This window comes from Rhinopithecus bieti, unplaced genomic scaffold (assembly GCF_001698545.2).
Source record: "Rhinopithecus bieti isolate Rb0 unplaced genomic scaffold, ASM169854v2 scaffold_1599, whole genome shotgun sequence".
Taxonomy (NCBI): domain Eukaryota; kingdom Metazoa; phylum Chordata; class Mammalia; order Primates; family Cercopithecidae; genus Rhinopithecus; species Rhinopithecus bieti.
Window position 1 is genome coordinate 6,712,355 of NW_016804139.1, and position 18,710 is coordinate 6,731,064.

The window sequence follows — 18,710 nt, forward strand, 5'->3', positions numbered from 1 at the left end:
TACCTTTTTTAAAGAGTCCCAAATCACTCACTTGAAGTGTCTCAAAAGCAAGCAAGTTTTATGAAAAGGAATCCTTCCTCAGTTAATTGATCAAATGGGTGAATCCTGACCCTCTCTAGTTTCTTTCCCTGGTCAGAGTGGGGAGCTGGTGTTGGCTGTGGGATTCACTGCAGCGTCCTACCCCAAAGGCAAAGAAGACGAAAATGAAGAGTGCAGAGCTGGCCTTGATTCCCAAGTCACAGTCAGGCTCCCGTTATGGTAGGCCGGACATCTCTCTAGCTGCTCACAGAGATGGAACGAGGGAATTGAGGGAAGAGTTAGGGGGCCAGGGAGACTTACTTGAGTCTGATTTTTCAGGTCAATGAGAAGGGAGGGCTTGGTCCAGGGCTTGGTGCCAACACTTTCCTGGGAGAGGCACATCGTCACCAACAGCATTTGTCCTTATTGGTGTATGTTAGCAATAAGATTCAGCTGGTCAGATTTTTTGGGCCGCCTCAAAGATGCTGATACATTTTCTGTGCTGTGATTGTGCTGAAGGCAGAGTAGCTCTAACCACTGTGAGAACCCACATAAAAATGAATACTCCCCGCCAAAGACCACCTTTCTGAAACACACTTTTCTCTAGAAACCAGTGCCCCCTTTCTCCCAAGCTTCTAATTTTTGGATTCCATCTCTTTGTGAGTGCTAATCTAGTGTACCATGGAACACATTTTGGGAGCCAGGGGCTCTGCTTACCTTTAAGGGGGACTGTCGTGTCTGACCTGAGATTGGAGGACGCTTTCCAGTGTGAAGGAGTGTGAGAGAGCAGACACAGACACAGTGAGAACAGGGTCATTTTATTGGTATAGAGACTGCAGAGGACCGGGGCTTTAGCTGTTGGCAGCTATGGTGTTCTTAATCCAGGTCAAATAGTTGTAGACCTTGGTGTAGACTCCAGGCTTGTTCTTCTGGGCACAGCCATCGCCCCAGGAGACAATTCCTTGGAGCTGTCCATTGCAGACCACAGGGCCACCAGAGTCACCCTGGGGTGAAGAAGTGACAAGTTGTATGGAGAGATGGAGGAAGAATATAGCTATATTTACTCTGAACCTTAAAAGACCCCTTTCCAGCCAGCTCTGTGGCTCCACGTCCTTCTCACGGTGGCCCATTCTCTGTTCTTCCTAAGCAGACAGCATGCAGCCCAAGGGAGCCTTCCTGACTTCTCACTGGGGGCACTGCAGGGAGCATCCTTAGCCCCACCACCTTGGGAGTTCAAATCTTTTTCTCGGGTGGGGCCTGGGTATCAGTGGGAGCCTCAGCATGGGAAGGGTTTTCCAAATCACCTGGCAGGAATCCTTGCCTCCCTCAAGGAAGCCGGCACAGAACATGTTGCTGGTAATCTTTCCAGGGTAGGAGGCTTCACACTTAGCCTGGGTCAGCACAGGAGCTTCCAGGCACTGCAGCTCATCTGGGTAGTCGGCTGTGAGGATCAGGAAGAGATCAAAGAAAGTCGAAATGTGGGTCAGGCTTTAGAAAGAGACAATAATCTACGATGGAACATTGAAGAGGAACATTGCCTCTGGGGAGGACTCCAAAACATAAGTCCTGGAAAGGGATTCTGGTTTTAGTTTCCAGAATGATCACTGTTGAAACCCTCCAAGACGTGGTCATTGCAAGTTCTCCATTTGTCCTGTCTTTTGATTTTAGGAGTCAAGTCCTTGAGACTTTACATCCTCTGGTGCCCTGTGCAGAGCCTGTGTATTATGGGCACTAGAAATGCGTCTTAACCCTGGAGGCGAGAGGATTTAAGTTAAGGGGCATGCTTCATTCTGGAAATTGTGAGGATGGAGGGAAGTAGAAGGACAAAGGATGCCACTCACCACCAGAGCTCAGAGTGTTGCCCCAGCCAGAGATGAGGCACTTGGCACCAGCAGCTGGAGCGGCGGTAGGAAGAGAGATCGTGGACACGCGGGCATTGATGACGGCAGCTGAGGAGAGCTTGATCAGCAGGATGTCATTGTTCAGAGTATTGCTGTTATAATTGGGGTGGCGGATGATCTTGGCTGCATTGATGAACTGCTCATTCCCCTCCTGGACTTCAATGTTGTGCTCTCCCAGTCTCACCTGGATGCGGCTGATGGACAGGCAAGGCATGGTGAAGACCTTCTCTCACAGCCGGGACACCCATCCCACCTTCCCCAGGGTCCTTAAGCTCTCTGCTCATGGACAGCTCTGGAGGGATCAGGTGGGCTGTGTAGCCATATCACATGGGCAGTAGAGGGATGTGGGTCAGTGCAGGCGTGAGACCCAGGACCTTTCTGCTTCAGAGGTTGGTGGTAGTAGGGTTGGGAAGAGTCAAAGGGATCCCACCGAAGGCTGCTACGCAACCAGCCTTCCCAGTCTCTTTCCCACAATCTCTACAGTCACTAGCACTGTGGGCACAAGGAGCTCCTTGTAGTTTTCCCAGCATTCTTCACCCCAGACCCGTGCTAACTGCGCATGGTGCCTGTTCCTCCCTCCCTTTTTGGCCTGGTGAGCACCACCCTTCTGTGTAATCTAATGCAAGCTTAGCCATAGCATTAGCATCTCCTGGGAACTTGTTAGAAATGTACATTCTTGGTCCTTACCCCCACCTACTGATCAGAACCTTGGGGGTGGAACCCAGTGATTTGTGCCTTAACAAGCCTGCAGGTGTTTCTGGTGCATACTCAGGTTTGAGAGTTCTTTGTCTAGGCAGAGTTTCTCAGCTCTGTCTGTGCACTCTACAGTTACCAGAAGTAGAGTGTTATATACTGAGATATTCACACCCTCTTTCTGAAAATTTTGAGTTAATCGCCCTGGGATAGGACACAGGCATTAGTATTTTTGAACTCTTTCTTAGGTGGCTTTAATGTGTAGCTAACCAGCAAAAGGTACTTGCCTGCTTTTCTCACTAGCTCTGACCACACCAAGATCATCCCTGCCTGCTTTTATGACCACAACCCTTGCTGTTTCATGGATTTGCCTGGGTGTGAGAGGTTTCTGTCTTGTGTTCACTCTCTGCTCTGGACAGTCAGCTGCTGCCAACAAGTTTTCTTCTCCACCATCTCTCCCATCCATCTTACCCAACCTCAGTATTTCTCTGGGCTGAAGCCATGCTCCACCAGGCAGCCTGGCTGGGAGCTTTGCCATCGGGGGCCCCACACTTACGTCTTGTAGCAGTGAGCTGCTGACACCACCCACTGTTTGTTAATGAGGGAGCCACCACAGAAGTGGTAGCCAGAATTCAGGGACACCTGGTAGGGGACAGAATTCTTCCCACAGGTGTAGCCCCCAACGATCTTGTCATCATCGTCAAAGGGGGCAGCAACTGGAGTGGAGACGGGAAGGGAGAAGGCAAGTCAGTAGCATGTTAGGGGTGCTGCTCCCAGCCTGCAGTTGCTTCCTTCTAATTAGAAATGGTTCACAAGCACAGTGAGGCTAGGCAAGGGAGGGAGCGCAGCCACCCTTGGTGAGCATCACTGGATGTGTCTCCCAAGTCTCTGTGTCTCCAGGGCACGTAGCAAGGTACCCAGTGGGGGCTCAGACCTCTGCTGGGGTCACCAGGCTGAGGTCGCAAGGAATATCCTCACAATGCTTTCAGTGGGATAGGAGTTGGCATGTGGTTGCCTCACCCACTGAGTGCTTCTCTCTTTTATTCATGAGCTGTTTGAGCTTCTCCTGGCTATTTGAGTCCTGGATTGTCAGGATACTTTGGCCAAGCTTGGACCCTGGGCTGTGGACACTTGCCATGACCCGCTTCCCCCATAGCTCAGATCTGTGCAGTTAGGGCCGCGTTTAGGGCAGCCCCCAGGTTCACTTCGAGAGAACAAGGGTGGATGTTGTTATTGGCCAATAGTATAACAATTCTTAACTTTGGCTGTATGCCTGGAAATATTAAGAATCACCTGGGATGCTTAAAAGCCCAGAACACAATCTGCACCCCAGACAAATGAAGTTAGAATGTCTAGAGCTGAGTCTCTGGCATGAGTAATTTTTCAACCTCCCCAGGTGCATTCGAGGTTAAGAGCAGCTCTAGTGGTGCTATTGTGGTGCTGTCAGAGCCAAGTCTGAAGCCTGCTGCTTCATTTCGTGGTCCTGCCCCACCTGACCTCCTTTCCTAGCTTTTCCAACCACAGCTCGGATAGAGATGAATGAGAGTGGTGGGAGTGAAATCAGGGAGAAGTTGAAACAGGAGGGCCTTAAAGACAGCCCAGACAGGATGGGAAGTAGAGATGCCATATGGAAGAAATAGAATATCAGAGCACAGTCAAAAGGGGAGAGGTAGCAAGAATGGAAGGGCATGTGCCTACCAGGAAATGGTGTGCGTGGAGCCTGAGGCAGGGCATGATACTCACCAGCAGCTCCCACAAAGGTAAGGATCAGGAGTGGATTCATGGTGGTAGAAAGTGCCTGACTGGTGGTGGAGGACCCATCTTTATACCTCCCGAGGATCAGGAGAGGAGGTGTCTGTGAGGTGAAGGGGTGAAGGTCACCGCTCCTTCCAGCACAAACACACCTGCAGCTTTCCCCTTCCCAGGGTCTTGCATCAGCTTGGCTATGTTTGGCCACTCTGTGGGTTTGTGATTTAAAAGTGATAAGGAAACTTGCCTTCTGAGAGCAGAGAGGGAGACTGGCTGTTTCCTAGAAAGATGCTGGGATGGGGAAGACAGGGAAAACCAAGCCCCGGATCACGGAACTGGGGGTTCTTAGGCTGCGGAGATGAGGCTTAGAAGGAGGGAGAATGGCCTGCCTGTTTAGGAATCCTTTTAACTATTGGGAATGTATTTAATGTACTTAAGGAAGGACAAGCGTTGGTAACAAGCTTAGCTTTTCAGTGTCCGGGAGCCCCAAAGAGTGGAGGAAAGTCTTATCTAAGGCTCATTCCTGTGAAAATGAAGATGCTTCTCTCCAGTCAGGGTGCGGGCATGTCAAATCCAAGACTTTGGGAACAAGAATTCCAACACTAAGGGATAAGGAGAATGGAGACTCACATTCCATTGGATTCTGGGCTTCCAGACGGCTCTCCTTCCTACCAAGACTTAAGGATGGGAAGTGTTGCAAAGAAGAAGGGGGCACACGTTATGTAGGAACTTACTCAGTGCATCTGGAGGATGGAAAACCAATGGCATATCCTCCCCTTCTTCAATGTGAAGACATTTTCTGTGTCATGTGCATCCTGTCATAGGTTCTTTTAATGCAGCCTTACTGGTGCCCTGGCAACCTGCACTCAGGGCGATACAAACTGACCCACCTGCTTTGGGCTGACAGCCTGAACCAGAATGACAAGCCCCTGTCAGATGTCAGAGTTTGGACCACAGTAAATCTGGGTTATGATCTGATCTGAGAATCAGCAGTAGGTAGAGATTTGAGCACATGGTAAATGGGTCTCATATTGGGTTCAGTAAGAAAGATGTGGAGGGGTGAGTCTAGAATTTTCTGTCTTAGATGCAGTGAGATTATGCTGGGCTCAGTACAAAGTGAATCTTCCCAGAGAATACCTTGATGTGGGCCCTACCAAGGCTACTAAGACACAGTTGAGTAATTGACTAAGGCACAACTTGGCCAGAGCAGTGTGGAGATAGAGATGCTGTCTCTGCTGAAGTCTAACGATGTAAGGAAAGAAGGAGCTTCCTTATGAGGGTGCTTTCCGTTCTCAGCAAGTCTGAGCTCAGGTTTGTGATGGGCAGGAGTGAGCAGAGTTCAAGGTTGAGTTGTTTGAAAGGTAAAAGAAGCAGGGATGTTCTGGAGACAGTGAACAAAATGAGCAAAGCTCAGAAACTTGGTGTTGAAATTGGACATGGCTGGGGGCTAGAGGGAGGAAGCAAATGGAAACCAGAGAGAGTTGGAAAAAAATGCCAAATTGGGGCCGGTGGAGTTGAGAGGACACACAGAGATCCTTCAGGTTTAGCTCCTGGCATGGCTGCCAAGCGAGCTTTCCCACAGCCAGGAGACCCACTGCTCGGAGACCCCCTCTCCACCCCGTACCTTCTCTAATCACTGATGTGCTCATACATAACACTGCTAACCTTAGATGGTGCATGGTGTCTGACTACTTTACAAGAGTTTTCATATAAGCAACAGTGGTACATTGCTTTTCATTTATGCTGAGTTTCACAGTTGAACTTCCCACAAACATGCTATTTGTGATATGTGCAGAGCGAACTTATTTCCATTTATAGAGGAAGACAATGAGATTCAGAAGGATTCTGTCTTGCCCAAGAATACAGAACTTACCAGAGCTGATCGTAAGGCCAACAAGCCATGGAGTGCATTGTGAAGTGTGGGAATTGCTGCAGGTGGCATCTAAAAGGAGATTTATTGAGGATCAAGACAGAGGTCCCCAGAGGACCAACTGTACATCTGATTCCTTCCTGTTGCTGTTCTTCCTGGCAGAAATAGATGATTGAATTCATCTTTCTCCTGGCACCATGTGTCAGAGCCTTACCTTGCCATAGTTCCAGACCCATCTAGGCCATGACTACCATGTAGATGACACAGCTCTCTGCTCATGAATAAGTGGCCAAGCCTGAGGAAGCCTGGTTTTGGAGCATTGATAATATGGGCTTTTCCTGTATTGTCCCTAAGCATGTTGTTTCATTTTTTCCCCTTGTCATGGGGTCTTCACAGAACTCCCGCCTTAGAGGATAAGGAGAGACTCTTGCTCTAGCAACTGTAGACACCAGTGTGCACTAAACAGGGATGCGAACCTTGGTAGAAGATGGAAAATTGTTTTGGAAAAGGGGATTTTTGGATCAGTGCTTGTGTCTCTGACTCTGCGTCTGAAACGGAACACCTAAGAATATGAGGATTTTCTGTATCTAGAACTTGAAGACTAGCCTTCTCCGTATTTTGCACTCTTCCTTAAATGATCACAGTATAGTCTGAGGTCAGCTTTCTTCAAAAGGAATGACCTTACAGGCAGAGAAGATAGGTATATGTGGAGACCTTTACCTCATATTGTAGACTCACATGTGTAGGATAGGCTCAGATCCAGCTACCCATGCTCAATTTGGGGGATATGGCATTCTTGGTACTGTTCACTCTGAACTAGAGATTTCTTTGTCTACTTCTCTAAGACATCTTTCAGGCTTGTGTTTAGTACTTAGCACACCAAACCACTGTCCTTCAATTATGATAACAGTGAATCATTTCTGTGTGCTTACTATATAGCACGTGACTTCCTATACAGCATGTAACTCATATAAGTTAAGAATGTTTTTTTCACTTTATCATCACAACCACTTATGGGATTCCCCATTTTACAGATGATCACATGAGCTTTCTGGAGGTGAAGTGACTCTCCCATCTCCCAGAGCAGCAGCTCCCAACCAGTGCTGGCCCTGCCTGCATTCAAGACCTTGGAAAAGCAACCAGAACCAGAAAGAACCACGAGAGAAGCTTTCAATGACTTTCAGCCACTTTGTCGCCCTTTTATTCTCTTCTCCTCTCCTGCATTTTTCCCTATCTCCTGGTACCGTTCGGGATGTGGATGCCTGTCCCCACACAAAAACACTTGGGATTCATTCCTGATACTGCAATTCATCCCAATTGTCCCCCATTTAAAATTAGATCTCACCTATCTATTTGGGTCAGAGAGATGTGTGTTTTAAAATCTCCAAGGAAGGAGGCAAGGATTGTGCCCTCAGATGATTATTGGTGAAGGGAATTTATGCTTCATTTCAATTTAAGAGAATGTTGCTGTGTCTCTGCCTAGGACAGGCAGCCCATTGTGGCCCTGGGTGATGAGGGAGGCCCACAGAGACCCAGGGTTTGTGACCTGTGGCTGCCAGTGTCTGCAGAGCCAGAATTGAGCTAATCCCGTGACAGGATGGGCACTGATGGGCAGTTGTATGGTTGGTTGCTATCGGGCTTCTTGATCTCTCAAATTCTAGGTGACAAGATCAATGCATGCTTGAGGAACCCTTCCCAGCAGGCTCTGGGGGCTACAAACTGGTTCAGGTGTGGAATGTCATACTACTTTACCTTTGGTTTTTCTATGAAAACCAAACAACGAAAGACAGATGAATTCAAGAACTCTACCAGTGTGCAGGCAATAATTCTGTTCGGGAAAAGGGAGGCTTGTGGCTCTTCCCCACATTGACCTTGAAAGAGCTTGGCTGCAGGGTGGCTATTATTAAAATGTCAAAAAAATGGAAGATGCTGTTGAGGCTGCAGAGGAAAGGGAATGTGTGTACACTGTTGGCCCGAGTGTAAATTAGTTCATGGAAAAAGTAATGCAGAAAGCACTTTGGAGATTTCTGAAATAATTTAAAACAGAACTATGATTCCATTCAGCATTCCTTTACTGGGCATTTACCCAAAGGAAAATAATTGTTCTGCCAAAAAGACTTGCTCTTGCATATCGGTAACAGCACTATTCACCATAGCAAAGCCATGAAATCAACCTAGGTGGCCATCAGCGGTAGACTGGAGAAAGGAAATGTGGTACATATACACCGTGGAATACTATGCAGCCATGAGAAGAATGAAATCATGTTATTTGCAGCAATATGGTTGGAGCTGGAGACCATAATCCTAAGCAAATTAACATAGGAACGGAAAACCAAATATCACGTTCTCATCTATAAGTGCGAGCTGAGCATTGGGTATACATGAGTATAAAGATGGGAAGAGTAGACACTGCAACTACTAGAGGGAAGAGAGAAGGAGGGTGGAAAGGGTGAAAAACTACCTATTGGGCACTATGCTCACTGCCTGAGTGATGAGATCATTTGTGTCCCAAACCTCAACATCACACAATATACCCATGTAACGCACCTGCACATGTACCCCCTGAATCTAAAATAAAAGTAGAAATTATTATTTTTTTTAAATGGGTCCTGGGCCAGTAGCAGGGGCTCATGCCTGTAATCCCAACACTTTGGATTACTGGAGGTCAGGACAACAAAACCAACCTGGCCAATATGGTGAAACCCTGTTTCTACCAAGAATACAAAAAAAAAAATTAGCTGGTCATGGTGGCAGGTGCCTGTAATCCCAGGTACTTGGGAGGCTGAGTCACTTGAACCCAGGAGGCAGAGGCTGTAGTGAGGAGAGACCACGCCACGGCACTCCAGCCTGGCTGTGGTGATTCAGAAGGAGATGTTTTGTGTGAAGGCTGAGGTGGGGGCTCTTCAGAGTCTCTGTGGGAAGGAGGGCATAAGCTGTGGTGGTGGACAGAGTTGCAGCTTTCTGCTTCTTTGCCCTATTATCTGGACCCACAGGTGAACAGTACCAGCCTCCATCCCGACCACACGCTCTGGAGACCTTCACATCTCATGGTTCCATGTGAGCAAATGGACTTGGAAAGCTGTGTGGCCTGAGAACATGCAACCACATGGCCTGCCTCTCACTCAGTATTTTGTCTTGGATTTTGAATAAGCATTTTTTTGCTTGTTAGGTGTTTTTGTTGTTGGTGGTGGTGGTTTATTTTACACTAATCACTTGGAAGAAATCTCATGGTTATCTGTGATTTTCATGCCCTGTTTCTGCTGACAACTCTTCTGAGTGGGGTGGCTCACTCTCCTGTGTAGAGTCTTCGTGGCCCAGGTAGGAGGTGGAAGCAGGCGTCTGGAGGCCATTGGGATCCTTATGTCTGTCTCTTGGCTCAGGTAACCAGCTGGGCTTTGATAGGAATGATCTGAATGGAGACAGAAAAGAGTGGAAACTAACACTCCCCACCCAGTCCTGTTTATATGAAGCCTTTGGTTCTTCCCTTGACTCTTGAGTGATGATGACATTCAGATGGGACACTGACATTATGGTAAGAAAGGGAAAAAGTGTAAGTTTCTTCTCTATCTGTCTACTGTATATATTTCTCCATAAGCAGACAAACTCAAGGCTGCAAGGTGAACTAGGGTCTGCGTTTGGATTCCATAATAACCAAATCCGTGTTGAACAAACTAATGTTTTTATGCAGTGACTTTCTGGGTAAACCATGTGTATCTGTCCATTGTGTGTGAGCGCTGAGCCCTGTTTTCCTCTGAACGTAGTAACTGGTAGCCGTCTCCTCACATGAATCACACATGTGGAGCACAGATGACCCTCTTAAGGTAATTGATCTGACACATTTACTGTTTACCAAACAAGTGTCTGATGTATACTTGGGTGTATTCCACAGCATGTGGACTGCGGTCCCCTGTGCTTGCCAGGAATGCTGTGCTCCATGTAGAGGTTTTACTCTACTCATCACTGCAGTTTGCATGCTCCTCCGTGGACACTTGGAAACCTGTGCTCTGTTCCCTGTAACTGGAAGTATGCTCTGAATTTGTCTGTCTCCCTTGGCTGTTCTTGGCCCTTGGTACAAGCACTCTGGGGTGTCCACAAGCACTTGGGACAGAAGGTGAAGGTGAAATTTTAAAGAAAAGCTTGCTTGGATCTTCAGTGACAACCTTGACAAGCTACAGCCCGAATATGGGTCCTCTCAGAATTGTCAGGAGGAGGTTTTACAGGTGCCACAGGTGCCACGGGCCCTGCCTCCCTCTGCTGTGTCCAGTGGTTGCAAGCCAGCCAATGTGTGGTCAGAGTGGCTGGATAGTGTCACAGCCTTCAGATGTCTTTCCTTCCACCTTTTTAAAAGAGTTCCAAATCACTCACTTGAAGTGTTTCAATGGCAAGCAAGTTTTATGAAAAGGAATCCTTCCTCAGTTAATTGATCAAATGGGTGAATCCTGAACCTCTCTAGTTTCCTTCCCTGGTCAGAGTGGGGAGCTGGTGTTGGCTGTGGGATTCACTGCAGTGCCCTACCCCAAAGGCAAAGAAGACGAAAATGAAGAGTGCAGAGTTGGCCTTGATTCCCAAGTCACAGTCAGGCTCCCGCTGTGGTAGGCCGGACATCTCTCTAGCTGCTCACAGAGATGGAATGAGGGAATTGAGGGAAGAGTTAGGGGGCCAGGGAGATTTACTTGAGTCTGATTTTCCAGGTGAATGGGAAGGGGGGCTTTGTACAGGGTTTGTTGCTGACACATTCTTGGTAAAGGCACGTCATCACCAATGGCATTTGTCGTTGTTGTATGTTAGCAATAAGATTCAGCTGGTCCGATGTTTTGGGCCACCTTGAAGATGCTGACACATTTTCTGTGCTGTGATTGTTCTGAAGACAGAGTAGCTCTAACCACTGTGAGAAGCCCAAATAAAAATCAATACCCCCCGCCAAAGACCACCTTTCTGAAACACACTTTTCTCTAGAAAACAGTGCCCCCCTTTCTCCCAAGCTTCTTATTTTGGATTCCATCTCTTTGTGTGTGCTAATCTAGTGTACCATGGAACACATTTTGGGAGCTGGGGGCTCTGCTTACCTTTAAGGGGGACTGTCGTGTCTGACCTGAGATTGGAGGATGCTTTCCAGTGTGAAGGAGTGTGAGGGAACAGGCACAGACACAGTGAGAACAGGGTCATTTTATTGGTATAGAGACTGCAGAGGGACCGGGGGCTTTAGCTGTTGGAAGCTATGGTGTTCTTAATCCAGGTCAAATAGTTGTAGACCTTGGTGTAGACTCCAGGCTTGTTCTTCTGGGCACAGCCATTGCCCCAGGAGACAATGCCTTGGAGCTGTCCATTGCAGACCAGAGGGCCACCAGAGTCACCCTGGGGTGAAGAAGGTACAAGTTGTATGGAGAGATGGAGGAGGAATATAGCTATATTTACTCTGAACCTTAAAAGACCCCTTTCCAGCCAGCTCTGTGGCTCCACGTCCTTCTCACGGTGGCCCATTCTCTGTTCTTCCTAAGCAGACAGCATGCAGCCCAAGAAGTCAGGAAGACAGGGAGCCTTCCTGACTTCTCACTGGGGGCACTGCAGGGAGCATCCTTAGCCCCACCACCTTGGGAGTTCAAATCTTTTTCTCGGGTGGGGCCTGGGTATCAGTGGGAGCCTCAGCATGGGAAGGGTTNCAGTAGAGGGATGTGGGTCAGTGCAGGCGTGAGACCCAGGACCTTTCTGCTTCAGAGGTTGGTGGTAGTAGGGTTGGGAAGAGTCAAAGGGATCCCACCGAAGGCTGCTACGCAACCAGCCTTCCCAGTCTCTTTCCCACAATCTCTACAGTCACTAGCACTGTGGGCACAAGGAGCTCCTTGTAGTTTTCCCAGCATTCTTCACCCCAGACCCGTGCTAACTGCGCATGGTGCCTGTTCCTCCCTCCCTTTTTGGCCTGGTGAGCACCACCCTTCTGTGTAATCTAATGCAAGCTTAGCCATAGCATTAGCATCTCCTGGGAACTTGTTAGAAATGTACATTCTTGGTCCTTACCCCCACCTACTGATCAGAACCTTGGGGGTGGAACCCAGTGATTTGTGCCTTAACAAGCCTGCAGGTGTTTCTGGTGCATACTCAGGTTTGAGAGTTCTTTGTCTAGGCAGAGTTTCTCAGCTCTGTCTGTGCACTCTACAGTTACCAGAAGTAGAGTGTTATATACTGAGATATTCACACCCTCTTTCTGAAAATTTTGAGTTAATCGCCCTGGGATAGGACACAGGCATTAGTATTTTTGAACTCTTTCTTAGGTGGCTTTAATGTGTAGCTAACCAGCAAAAGGTACTTGCCTGCTTTTCTCACTAGCTCTGACCACACCAAGATCATCCCTGCCTGCTTTTATGACCACAACCCTTGCTGTTTCATGGATTTGCCTGGGTGTGAGAGGTTTCTGTCTTGTGTTCACTCTCTGCTCTGGACAGTCAGCTGCTGCCAACAAGTTTTCTTCTCCACCATCTCTCCCATCCATCTTACCCAACCTCAGTATTTCTCTGGGCTGAAGCCATGCTCCACCAGGCAGCCTGGCTGGGAGCTTTGCCATCGGGGGCCCCACACTTACGTCTTGTAGCAGTGAGCTGCTGACACCACCCACTGTTTGTTAATGAGGGAGCCACCACAGAAGTGGTAGCCAGAATTCAGGGACACCTGGTAGGGGACAGAATTCTTCCCACAGGTGTAGCCCCCAACGATCTTGTCATCATCGTCAAAGGGGGCAGCAACTGGAGTGGAGACGGGAAGGGAGAAGGCAAGTCAGTAGCATGTTAGGGGTGCTGCTCCCAGCCTGCAGTTGCTTCCTTCTAATTAGAAATGGTTCACAAGCACAGTGAGGCTAGGCAAGGGAGGGAGCGCAGCCACCCTTGGTGAGCATCACTGGATGTGTCTCCCAAGTCTCTGTGTCTCCAGGGCACGTAGCAAGGTACCCAGTGGGGGCTCAGACCTCTGCTGGGGTCACCAGGCTGAGGTCGCAAGGAATATCCTCACAATGCTTTCAGTGGGATAGGAGTTGGCATGTGGTTGCCTCACCCACTGAGTGCTTCTCTCTTTTATTCATGAGCTGTTTGAGCTTCTCCTGGCTATTTGAGTCCTGGATTGTCAGGATACTTTGGCCAAGCTTGGACCCTGGGCTGTGGACACTTGCCATGACCCGCTTCCCCCATAGCTCAGATCTGTGCAGTTAGGGCCGCGTTTAGGGCAGCCCCCAGGTTCACTTCGAGAGAACAAGGGTGGATGTTGTTATTGGCCAATAGTATAACAATTCTTAACTTTGGCTGTATGCCTGGAAATATTAAGAATCACCTGGGATGCTTAAAAGCCCAGAACACAATCTGCACCCCAGACAAATGAAGTTAGAATGTCTAGAGCTGAGTCTCTGGCATGAGTAATTTTTCAACCTCCCCAGGTGCATTCGAGGTTAAGAGCAGCTCTAGTGGTTCTATTGTGGTGCTGTCGGAGCCAAGTCTGAAGCCTGCTGCTTCATTTCGTGGTCCTGCCCCACCTGACCTCCTTTCCTAGCTTTTCCAACCACAGCTCGGATAGAGATGAATGAGAGTGGTGGGAGTGAAATCAGGGAGAAGTTGAAACAGGAGGGCCTTAAAGACAGCCCAGACAGGATGGGAAGTAGAGATGCCATATGGAAGAAATAGAATATCAGAGCACAGTCAAAAGGGCAGAGGTAGCAAGAATGGAAGGACGTGTGCCTGCCAGGAAATGGTGTGCGTGGAGCCTAAGGCAGGGCGTGATACTCACCAGCAGCTCCCACAAAGGTAAGGATCAGGAGTGGATTCATGGTGGTAGAAAGTGCCTGACTGGTGGTGGAGGACCCATCTTTATACCTCCCGAGGATCAGGAGAGGAGGTGTCTGTGAGGTGAAGGTCACCGCTCCTTCCAGCACAAACACACCTGCAGCTTTCCCCTTCCCAGGGTCTTGCATCAGCTTGGCTATGTTTGGCCACTCTGTGGGTTTGTGATTTAAAAGTGATAAGGAAACTTGCCTTCTGAGAGCAGAGAGGGTGATTGGCTGTTTCCTGCAAGGATGGTGGGATATGAAAGACAGGGAAAGCCAAGTCCCGGATCACAGAGCTGGGCTTTCCTAGGCCCAGGAGATGAGGCTTAGAAGGAGGGAGAATGACCTCGTTATTTAGGAATCCTTTTATCTATTGGGGATGTATTTAATGTTCTTAATGAAGGACAAGCGTTGGTAGCAAGCTTGGCTTTTCAGTGTCCTGGAGCCCCCAAGAGAGGAGCAAAGTCTTATCTAAGGCTCATTCCTGTGAAAGTGAAGATGCTTCTCTCCCGTCAGGGTGTGGGCATGTCAAATCCAAGACTTTGGGAACAAGAATTCCAACACTAAGGGATAAGGAGAAGGGAGACTCGCATTTCATAGGATTCTGGGCTTCCAGATGGCTCTCTTTCCTACCAAGGCTTAAGGATCGGAAGTGTTGCAAAGAAGGAGGGGCACAGGTTAGTTAGGAACTTGCTCAGTGCATCTGGAGGATGGAAAACCAATGGCACACTCCTCCCCTTCTTCAATGTGAAGACATTTGTCTGTCTCATGTGCATCCTGTCATAAGTTCTTTTCATGCAGCCTCACGGTTGCCCTGGCAACCTGCACTCAGGGTGATGCAAACTGACCCACCTGGTCAGGGCTGTCAGCCTGAACCACAATGGCATGCCAGAGTTTCGACCATGGTAAATCTGGGTTATGATCTGATCTGAGAATCAGTAGTAGGTAGAGATTACATGGTAAATGGGTCACATATTGGGTTCAATAACGAAGATGTGGAAGGGTGCATCTAGAATTTTCTGTCTTAGATGCTGTGAGATTATGCTGTGCTCAGTACAAAGTGAATCTTCCCAGATAATATCCTGATTTGGGCCCTAGCAAGGTTGCTAAGACACAGTTGTGTAATTGACTGAGGCACAACTTGGCCAGAGCAGTGTGGAGATGGAGATGCTGTCTCCGTCAAGTCTAATGATGTAAGAAAAGAAGAAGCTTCCTTATGAGGGTGCTTTCCCTTCTTAGCAACTCAGAGCTCAGGTTGGTGATGGGCAGGAGTGAGCAGAGTTCATGTTTGAATTATTTGAAAGGTAAAAGAAGGAGGGATGTTCTGGAGATAGTGAACAAAATGAGAAAAGCTCAGAAACTTGGTGTTGAAATTGGACATGGCCAGGGGGATAGAGGGAGGAAGCAAATGGAAACCAGAGGGAATTGGAAAAAATGCCAAAGTGGGGCCCATGGAGTTGAGAGGACACACAGAGTACCTTCGAGTTCAGCTCCTGCCATGGCTGCCGAGCCAGCTTCCCCACAGCCAGGAGACCCACTGCTCAGAGACACCCTCTCCACCTCGTACCTCCTCTAATCACGGATGGGCTCATACCTAACACTGCTATATTTAGATGGTGCATGGTGCCTGACAGCTTTAGAAGAGTTTTCACATAAGCAACTGTGGTGCATTGTTTTCATTTTGGTGACTTTCAGTTTAACTTCCCACAGACATGCTAATTGTGATTTGTGCAGAGCAAAAGTGTTTCCATTTATAGAGGAAGACAATGAGATTCAGAAGGATTCTGTCTTGCTAAGAATACAGATCTTGGCAGAGCTGATCATAAGACCAACAAGCCGTGGAGTGCATTGTGAAGTGTGGGAATTGCTGCAGGTGGCATCTAAAAGGCAATTTATTGAGGATCAAGATAGAGGTCCCCAGAGGACAAACTACATCTGATTCCTTCCTGGTGCTTTTCTTCTTGGCATAACTAGATGATTGAATTCATCTTTCTCCTGGCACCTTGTCTCAGAGCCTTACCTTGCCACAGTTCCAGAGCCATCCAGGCTATGACTGCTATGTAGATGACACACCTCTCTGCTCATGAATAACTGGCCTAGCCTGAGGTAACCAGGTTTTGGAGCATTGATAATATGGACTTTTCCTGTGTTGTCCCTAAGCATGTTGTTTCATTTTGTCCCCTTGTCATGGGGTCTTCACAGAACTCCTGCCTTAGAGGATAAGGAGAGACTCTTGCTCTAGCAAGTGTAGACACGACACCAGTGTGCACTAAACAGGGAGGTGAACCTTGGTAGAAGATGGAAAATGTGTTTGGAAAAGGGGATTTTTGGATCAGGTGCTTGTGCTCTGACTCTCTCTCTGAAAGGAAACACCCCAGAATATGAGGATTTCTGTATCTAGAGCTTGAAGACTAGCCTTCTCCAGAATTTTGCGCTCTTCCTTAAATGATCACAGTATAGTCTGAGGTCAGCTTTCTTCAAAAAGGAATGACCTTATAGTTAGAGAAGACAGCTATAGGTGGAGACTGTTACCCCGTACTATAGACTGAGATGTGTAGGACAGGCTCAGATCCAGCTGCCCAAGCACAATTTGGAGGACATGTCATTCTGGGTCCTGTTCATTCTGAACTATAGATTTCTTTGTCTACTCCAATACATCTTTCTGTCTTGTGGTTACTGCTTAGCACACCAAACCACTGACCTTCACTTATGGTAACAGTGAATCATATCTGTGTGCTTACTATATACCATGTAACTTACTATACAGCAGGTAACTCATATAAGTTAAGAATTTTTTTTCATTTTATTATCACAATTACCTTGGGATTTTACATTTTAGAGATGATCAAATGATCATTTTACAGATGATCAAATGAGCTTTCTGGAGGTGCAGTGATTCTTCCATCTCCCAGAGCAGCAGCTCCCAGTCAGAGCCGGCCCTGCCTGAACTCATACCTTGGCAAAGCAACCAGAGCCAGAAAGAACCATGGGAGAAGCTTTCAATGACTCAGCCACTTTGTCCCCTTTTTTTCTCGTTTCCTCTCCTGCATTTTCTCCATGTCCAGGTACAGTTCTGGATGTGGATGCCTGTACCAACACAAAACACTTGAGATTCATTCCTAATACCACAATTCATCTCGCTATTCGCCCCCTGCCTTTAAAATCAGATCTCACATACCTGCTTGGGTCAGAGAGATGTGTTTTTTAAAATCCCCTAGGAAGGAGGCAGGGACTGTGCCCTCAAATGATTATTGGTGAAGGGAATTTATGCTTCATTTCAGTTTAAGAAAATGTTGCTGTGTCTCTGCCTAGGACAGGCAGCCCATTGTGGCCCTGGGTGATGAGGGAAGTCCACAGAGACCAAGGGTTTGTGACCTGTGGCTGCCAGTGTCTGCAGAGCCAGAATTGAGCTAATCCCTTGAAAGGATGGGTGCTGATGGGCAGGTGTATGGTCGGTTTATATGGGGCTTGTTGATCTGTCAAATTCCAGGTGACAAGATCAATGCATGCTTGACGGACTCCTTTCCCAGCAGGCTCTGGTGGCTGCAACGTGGTTCAGGTGTGGAAGGTCATACTACTTTGCCTTTGGTTTTTCTTTGAAAAACAAACAATGAAAGACAGATGAAAACAAGAATTTTACCAGTGGGCAGGCAGGAATTCTCTTCTGGAAAAGGGATATTTGTGGCTCCTCCCCATGTTGGCCTTGAAAGAGCTTGGTTTTGGAGTGGCTATTATTAAGATGTCAAAAAAATAGAAGATGCTGGTGAGGCTGCAGAGGAAAGGGAACACTTATACACTGTTGGCCAGAGTGTAAATTAGTTCATGGAAAAATTAATGCAGAAAGCAGTTTGGAGTTTTCTGAAATAATTTAAAACAGAACTAGCATTCCACAGCAATTCCTTTAGTGGCCTTTTATCCAAAGGAAAATAATTTTTTCTGCCAAAAAGACACATGGTCTTGCATATCTGTCACAGCACTATTCACAATACAAAGCCATGGAATCAATCTAGGTGGCCATCAGCAGTAGAATGGATAAAGGAAATGTGGTACATATACGCCGTGGAATACTATGCAGCCAAGAAAAGAATGAAATCATGTCCTTTGCAGAAACATGGATGGAGCTGAAGACCATAATCCTAAGCAAATTAACATAGGAACAGAAAGCCAAATATCAGGTTCTCACTTATAAGTTTGAGCTGAGCATTGGGTACACATGAATGTAAAGATGGGAACTGTAGACACTGCAACTACTAGAGGGAAGAGAGAAGGAGGGTGGAAAGGGCTGAAAAACTACCTATTGGGTACTATACTCACTGCCTGAGTGATGAGATCATTTGTGCCCCAAAGCTCAGGATCACACAATATACCCATGTAACAATTCTGCACATGTAGCCGCTGAATCTAAAATGAAAGTTGAAATTATTATTATTTTTTTTAAATGGGGCCTGGACCAGAAGTGGTGGCTCATGCCTATAATCCCAACACTTTGGATCACTTGAGTTCAGGAGTTCAAAACCAGCCTGGACAACATGGTGAAATCATGTCACTACTTAAAAAAAAAAAAAAAAAAATTAGCTGGGCATGGTGGTGCGTGACTATAATCCCAGCTACTTGGGAGGCTGAATCACATCAACCCTGGAGGCAGAGGTTGTAGTGAGCAGAGACCCTGCCACGGCAC

General features: G+C 47.5%; 1 protein-coding gene across 3 annotated transcripts; it reads right to left on the reverse strand.

Moving 5' to 3' along the window:
- Positions 1 to 821: 821 nt before the first annotated feature.
- LOC108526177 (trypsin-1) lies at positions 822 to 14,808 on the reverse strand. 3 transcript variants are annotated; one of them, XM_017866827.1, is made up of 6 exons: positions 4,356 to 4,395; positions 3,169 to 3,328; positions 2,776 to 2,816; positions 1,860 to 2,114; positions 1,323 to 1,459; positions 870 to 1,022 (listed from the first exon to the last, which is right to left on the reverse strand). In XM_017866827.1, the coding sequence occupies exons 1-6, from the start codon at positions 4,393 to 4,395 to the stop codon at positions 870 to 872; spliced, it is 786 nt and encodes a 261-aa protein (XP_017722316.1). The 3 variants fall into 3 exon arrangements, with proteins under 3 accessions (XP_017722317.1, XP_017722316.1, XP_017722315.1); XM_017866828.1 differs by lacking the exon at positions 2,776 to 2,816 and having other exon boundaries at positions 822 to 1,022; positions 1,860 to 2,113; positions 4,356 to 4,398; XM_017866826.1 differs by lacking the exons at positions 2,776 to 2,816; positions 3,169 to 3,328; positions 4,356 to 4,395 and adding exons at positions 12,809 to 12,968; positions 14,727 to 14,808 and having other exon boundaries at positions 1,860 to 2,113.
- Between the last annotated feature and the right edge of the window lie 3,902 nt (positions 14,809 to 18,710).

What these genes read in the sequence shown, in the direction of transcription:
- LOC108526177 (XM_017866826.1), bottom strand. Translation starts at nt 14,808, where the DNA reads ATGCACATGAGACAGACAAATGTCTTCACATTGAAGAAGGGGAGGAGT. An exon ending in CCATCCTCCAGATGCACTGA is followed by an intron (nt 12,969 to 14,726) that starts GCAAGTTCCTAA and finishes TCTCCACTCCAG; the next exon opens with TTGCTGCCCCCTTTGACGAT. An exon ending in GAGGCAAGGATTCCTGCCAG is followed by an intron (nt 1,023 to 1,322) that starts GTGATTTGGAAA and finishes TCTTCACCCCAG; the next exon opens with GGTGACTCTGGTGGCCCTGT.